This window comes from Cynoglossus semilaevis, chromosome 17, assembly GCF_000523025.1.
Source record: "Cynoglossus semilaevis isolate Cse_v1.0 chromosome 17, Cse_v1.0, whole genome shotgun sequence".
Classification (NCBI taxonomy): Eukaryota; Metazoa; Chordata; class Actinopteri; order Pleuronectiformes; family Cynoglossidae; genus Cynoglossus; species Cynoglossus semilaevis.
Window position 1 is genome coordinate 13,473,364 of NC_024323.1, and position 7,120 is coordinate 13,480,483.

The following is a 7,120-nucleotide window of genomic DNA, read 5'->3' on the forward strand; positions in this document are numbered from 1 at the left end:
TGACAGAGACTGGTTGAGAACCACTGTTGCGCTTCATGTGGTCGTGTTTGGTCACTACAGTACAAATCTGAAAAACAACAGATTTTAGTTTACACTTTGAGCGCTGTGACTTGGTATAACGTTGTCATATTTACCTGTTGATCACATGGTCTGACAGTAGGGCTGTCACTCATGTGCGTCCTTTGAGATACGCTTCACATCATGCAGGTTTAAGACAACACGCAGCATGCAGCAGACAGAAGGAGGATGAGAGGAGGAAGAAAAGAACAGAGGAGAGGAAGGAGGAAGTGAAGTGGCAAACAGGAAGGAGACGAGAGTAGAGGAAGTAAAGAGGATGAAGAGGATGAGGAAGATGAGGAAAATAAAATAAGAGAAAAGAAAAAGCGAAAAACAAAATCATCATCATCAAAGAAAAAAACCCTCAACAAAAACAGAAAACATGCAGAAAAATAAAACATTTATAATAAAACACAAACAGTGGTTTGAATCAGTTTGACAACCCGGGCTTGGTTACCTGAATATTTACAGCCAGATTTATGTGTGTGTGTGTGTGTGTGTGCGTGTGTGTGTGTGTGTGCACATGTCTCACTCTCATCAGGGTTGGGTGCAGCCAAGATGGCGCTGTGCTGCTTCTTGACCTGCTCCACGTCCTCAGACAGCTTTTCTATGCAGCCTGTGTGTGCCTCCACCTGCACACACACAAACACACACACAAATACACACAAACACACACACACACACACAGATCAACTTTTGTTCTGAGGAAATACTAAACGTCTGTAGAGAAAATCAGGGATTTTACTTCACAAAGACACAGTAGTTGTGAGTCTTATTGTTGACGTATTCATCAGGTATTTGTGTGTATATGTGTGTGTTTGTACGTATTATCGGCCGACAGATATTTATCGGCCTGATATTAGCATCATTATGTAACATCTGTAAGAATCGTTATCAGTTTTTCCTCCAATAATAAAAACCTGATAATCTGCTCTAAAAATAGTTTTGGGGGAAAAACCGCTGTATATGAACGTGAAAGTCACTAGATGGCAGCATTGGGATGGGGATCCCCTTAGAGGGGCCATGGCAGAGAAACAGTCCTTTAACCCATGACCTTCGTGAGCAGGCGGGACTTAACGTCCATAACCACCGAGCCGCCTCTGGCCCTCTTTATTGGGATTGGTTGATATCGGAATTGGAAATGATGTGTTTGGACAATATTGGCGTATCGGATATCGGCAAAAAAAAAAAAAAAAAAGGTTACCATCGGACCTCCCTAGTTTGCATGTGTTACCTGTTCAAAGAACTCATCCATGAAGTGGTCCCTGTCGACCTGCACCACTTCTTCGTCATCATCACTGTCCTTAGCCTGCAGGGGGCGACAGAGCAGACAGTTCTTCAGTTTTACCGACCGGGCCTACAGCAGGTCTGTTTGGGTCCAGGTTCGACCCAGTAGGTCTAACGTGAGACGGCGTTACAAAATATGAGTCTGTGTGAGGAGACTGAGGGAGAGAGGGAGAGGGTGGGGGAGGGGATGGAGTGCAGGGGGGGATGGGTGACGATAGAGTGAGCCTTACATACATGATGGGGGAGGGGAAAGAGAGAGAGAGGGAGAGAGAGCGATCCCTCTGATCCTCCACTGAAAATATTAAGGTCAAATGAGTCAAAAGGTGTCAATAAATGAAGTCATCGACAAAGAACACAAACAGCTGACAGGAGGAGGAGGAGGAAGAGGAGGAGGAAGAGGAGGAGGAGGAAGAGGAGGATGACGTTGGTTTTATAACATTGGCATCACATGTTTCTGATGCATTTTCTGCTTTTACACTGAAACATGGCACGGCTGCTGCCAAAATAAAAGCTTTAATTTATGACGTCTGAATCATTTTTTATTTCCCCCCTACATGTTGTCGTATCTGTTTTCAAAATAAAAATCCCCGTCTGTTCATCAATAAACACAATCCTGTAAGTTTATAAAACCAGTGTTGTACTTCCTGGTCACAATAACAGAGAGGTCACGACCTCTTCTGATCCATAGACCAGTTTCCTGTCAGACATGACATGTTTCCAGTTGTCGAGGTAATAAAGCAGGAGAGAATAAAATGATAGGACTGATATTAAACTACATGACCGTAGAGGTCATCAGGGTCAAACGGACCCTAACAGTGAACGTTAGCTATTCTACTGAAAGGGTTCGAGGGGTTAAAATAGTTAAAAGAAAGACTTGATGATATGGGTTGAATAAAATATTTTTCACTGATGGTGAATGAAATAAAAATAACATCTTGTGTGTTTCCTCTCTGCAGCACAGTGTCGGAGGACCAGTGGCCATGAAGAGGTCCATGACCCGGCGGTTGATGAACGATGAAACCAGACCTGGAGCAGGACCTGAGTCAGTTCTGTGGTGAGTTGAACCTGTTTGTGTTTTTCTCTCTTTTATCCTTCCCTTCTCTCCTCTCATGTCAGCCAGACTTAGATCAGCATGATGTCAGGTGGTATCAGTGTGAGTGTGTGTGCACACACACACACACACGCACGCACACACGCACGCACACGCGGTGCCAGCAGTGATCAGTGTTACCCAGAATCCCCTAGGACATCAAGCTGGACCCAGCATCCATCTGTGCTCCCTTCTCTCACACACATTCACCTTCAGACTGTATTTTTCCACTAAACACACACACACACACACACACACACACACACACACACACAGAGATGTCCAAGTTTTCCATAAACGCCCCATGCTTTGTGCTCACTGGCTTTTTTTTTTTTTTAATTTCACCATATAATTATGCAGCAACTAATGAAGAAAGGAATGAGAATGTGTGTCATTTTGTTTTTCACTAATAACGGCTGCATTAACCATTAGCGGCTACAGTCAACGTTAGCGGCTACAGTCAACGTTAGCGGCTACAGTCAACGTTAGCGGCTACAGTCAACGTTAGCGGCTACAGTCAACGTTAGCGGCTACAGTCAACGTTAGCGGCTACAGTCAACGTTAGCGGCTACAGTCAACGTTAGCGGCTACAGTCAACGTTAGCGGCTACAGTCAACGTTAGCGGTACATTCACCGTTAGTGGCTACATTCAATGTTAGCGGCTACAGTCAACGTTAGCGGCTACAGTCAACCTTTGGTTCTATGTTGTCAATCCCATGAACACCTTAACATGACATGGTAGATTTCAAAGGACTAATAATGAATAAACCAGAGCCGATGTAAATCATCTAGACCAGAGAATTCCATATAGAAACAACACAGTTGAAATAAATAGTTTATAAATAAATAAAAGTTTCAACTTCAACAGTAAAGGGAACATTAAGGCAGTAGAAATGTGCAATAAGTAACAGTACCAGTAACAGTAACAGTAACAGTACCAGTAACAGTAACAGTACCAGCGAGGCAACGTGTTGGTAACTTTAGCATTAGCTGTTAGCAGCTACACTCTACCACGTGCTAACACAGACTCAGCACCGTTGTTCTCTTGGAGGTCGAAAATCCAGACCACTCAAAAAAAAAAAAAAAACAAACCACCTGAAGTCAGACTGAACTGAGGTGCAGCAGCCTGACGTCACAGGACGAGGGCATCGCCGTGGAAACGTGCATTTCAATAAAATGAATTCATAAATAATAAATAAGGATTTTAAATAAATAAATATATAAATAGCACATTTGCATAAACCCTTTGTTTTTTTTTACAGTGTAATAGTGGAAGAGGGCGTAAAGTCAAGTAGGCCTTTAGCTGTGCTGCAGCAAGAACGCTAATAAATGACAGCGGTTTTAATTTATTGTTTTTTTTTTCCTTCTCTGTTTCATTCATTCACAACGAATTACGACTCCAAAGATTCCTCCAGAAACAATCCAGGTGTAACCTCATCATCTGAAAAAACGCCTGCAGCTCACACTGAGAACACTGCAGGTGGAGCAGGTCGGCGACAGCCACATCGCACAGACACAGGAGCCGCAGCTAGCTAACAAGCTAACAGGGAATCAGTGACGACAGGTCACATTTCAGGCAAAGTGAAAGAAAACGTTTTTTATAATTTAAAATGTAAAAAAAAAAAAAAAAACTAAAACTGAAACTCCAGCTTTTAACTGGTGAAAAATGTAAAATTAACTAAAACCAAACAACAGTCAACATCCACTTCCTGTTCCTGAAACATTCAGATGCCCTGATTCTACTTCGTGTTCCCAGGAGACGGTGCACGTGTGTGTGTGTGTGTGTGTGTGAGTGACAGTGACCTAAATCTAATGTAGGTTTTTCACACGCATCAGAGAAAATAAGAAAATAACTCCTGATTGGTCAATTGGAGTCCAGCTCTCTGCGCTCAGTGATGATAATGACAATAATCACAGTCTGGCTCCGAGTCTCAGGGCTGGTCTTTTACAAGGAAAAAAAAAAACAGAACCAGGATGGAACTCTCAGGAGGTGGGACTATCAGGGAGACTAACTGTTGACTCAACTCCGAAGAAGAAAACTTCAGAGTGACTTTCGACTTCAGGACAACGTGAACTCCAGGTTTGAGCTCCGTCTGGTTTGTTCAACGTTGGAGTTGAAGTAAAGTGAGGCGAAAAACTCAACGAGCAGGTGAGCAGCAACACGAGAACCGATGAACGACAAACGTTGTCACAGAACTTTTCACCAAGATGGGACAGAAAAGACTGGAGTGTTTTCAAAAGTGCTGTTAGAAATAAGAAAATTATGAATAAAAATCTTTAAAAAAAACATAAAAACCCAACATTTGGTACATTAATGTGGGCGTGTGAAAAATATAACCAAGGAGCTAAAGGGTAAAAGTGTCATTAAATTAAATTTTAAAGCTCTTTACCAGGACACTTGACACAGTTTCCCCCTTTTTTTTCTTGCCACCAGGGGCACTATAACACAGGCTAGCAATTGTTGCTGCTAATAAAAGATAAGACTGGCAACTTGCCTTAAAACCTGACTGTCTTTGTGTGCTTCATGTGGGTGTTGAACCAACAGTGACATCAGCAGGGGGGGGGGGGGGGGGGAGGGGTCAGGGCCGGAGGCTCAACAGATGAAGGTGAAAAATGCACAAAAGTCAATTGAGAAAAATTTGGGATTTTTTTTTTTTTTGTTCACGTACAAATCACAGATTTTTAGCAAGCTGCCCCTCCTGCCCCCCCCCCAAAAAAAACCTGTTATGGAACAAATGTTTGAACACTATTAGCCACCCTGCTAGCTGCTAGTTCCTCTTTAGCGGCCTCCCTTCTTTTGTCTGCTGGGGAGGAGGATTCTGGGTGTTTTCAACATTTTCTGGATGGATGTTTGGTTGTATTGACGGCACAAAAGATCGATCGATTGATTGATGGATGGATGAATGGATGAATGGATGAATGGATGCTACTTTCAGATAGTGTGTTATGGGGGGGGGTTGTACTGAATGGCTGAAGAGCAAATGGACGGAAGATGATGATGATGATGATGATGATGATGATGGGAACCAAAGTTGAGAAATTCTGGGATTAGGAACACATTGCAGTAGAAAAGATGGAGGGATGTTGATAGAGGAGGAGGAGGAGGAGGAGGAGGAGGAGGAAGGACAGCAGTGCGGTAAAGTCCAGACACACACACACACACACACACACTCCATTCATCTGGTGATTTACTGATCATGATTTTACTGACGATGGATGGATGATGGATGGATGGACCCAGTTGAACCCGGGTGGTGCTGCTGCAGATGATTTGAGCCCCCCCAGCAGCAGCAGCCACCCTCCCTCCACCCTTCTGCACACACACACACACACACACACACACTCATTCTGTCATTTCCGCACCATCAGCAGCAGCAGCAGCGTCACCCTGTTTCACTGTGACCCGGTGCAGAGTCATGGTCTGGGAAAAATAAAAAAAAAGGGTGAGGCTTTTGATCGGCTTCAAAAATACTGCAATTTTTTTTAGCTTCCTCCCCCTCTTCTTCCTCCCCCTCTTCCTCCTCCTCCTCTTCATCTCTTCCCATCAGGTCATCCAGGCACGGGTGGGGGTGCTATCTATCTATTTATTTATTTATTTAAACTAATCAGATGCGGAGGAAAACGCTCTGCGTCTGATAGAGCGGCCATTACAGAGAAACCGTGACCTCCACGTGCACCGAAACCGAACACCCCCCCCCCACACACACACACACACACACCACCACCACCACCACCACCAACAGGGGGAAAAAGTGAGAGAGGGGAAGAGAGGGAGAGAGACTCCATTTCACATCACACTGCAATCTCTGCCGCCGCCGCAGCAGCGGGCAGTAGCCCTGGCGCCTCCTCCTCTTCCTCCCCCTCCTCCTCCTCCTCCTCCTCCTCCTCCTCCTCCTCCTCATGCCCCTCCAGAAACACGAGCAACATACAGTGTCAAAAATTCAAATTCCAAAATGAAATCTTACGCTTCTCAGTTCCGCTGTGCGGTCCTTCATGGTGTCGCCGCCGCGCCGCGTTGGCTGCTGCTGCTACAACAAACAGAGATACGGCCCTGCTGCTGGAGAGGAGGGGAGGTGGTGGGAGGGGGGAGGTTTTCCGACACCCTGTCTCTACTCGTTTTCGTGTCCGAACTCCTGCTCAGGTTCTCCTCCTCCACCTCCTCTGTGGTCTTCACTTCACTGAACTGATGGAGAGGAAGAGCGCGGCGCGGTGTGACGCGTCTCCGTCTTCTGCCGCTGCCGCTTAGCTGCTTTTTTCTTCCCTCTTTATTCCACACCTCCTCCTCCTCCTCTACCGCTCCTTCTTCTCCTTCTTCTGCTCCTCCTGCTCCTCCTCGTATCCTACTGTGCTGCTATGCTCAGGAAATGGCGCCTGTCCTCCGTCGTCGCCTCCTCCTCTTCCTCCTCTTCCTCGGTGCGGTCGCAGTGTGGCCCCGCAGCGCGCAAAAGAAGCAGGAGCGGAGCGGAGCGAGGGGTGGAGAGGAGGAGGTAAGGGGGGGGAGTGGTACTGATGCTGCAGAAAAAGACGGAGGGGGAGGGGGCGATGCGGTGGGGATGGAGAGGCGCTGCGCCTGCGCAGACATCCCTTTCTTCCCCATCCCCCCTCTGCAGCAGGGAGGTGTTTGTGGGTGGGGTGGAGGCGTGGTTGACTTCTGACGTCAGAGCCTGTTGGACTCTGTATTTGGTT

At 45.9% G+C, this 7,120-nt stretch overlaps 2 protein-coding genes across 7 annotated transcripts in view; both read right to left on the reverse strand.

Moving 5' to 3' along the window:
- Nucleotides 1–6,947, reverse strand: part of stx1b (syntaxin 1B) — a 10,094-nt gene extending 3,147 nt beyond the window's left edge. The window contains exons 1-3 of the mRNA XM_008330411.3: nt 6,400–6,947; nt 1,292–1,366; nt 590–689 (exon numbers count right to left, since the gene is read on the reverse strand). Coding sequence (XP_008328633.1) covers nt 590–689; nt 1,292–1,366; nt 6,400–6,429 — 205 coding nt within the window. The 5' untranslated portion in view covers nt 6,430–6,947. The remainder of the gene's footprint in view (nt 1–589; nt 690–1,291; nt 1,367–6,399) is intronic.
- Nucleotides 1–7,120, reverse strand: part of LOC103393431 (RNA binding protein fox-1 homolog 1) — a 363,631-nt gene that overhangs the window by 292,077 nt on the left and 64,434 nt on the right. The window lies entirely within an intron of this gene.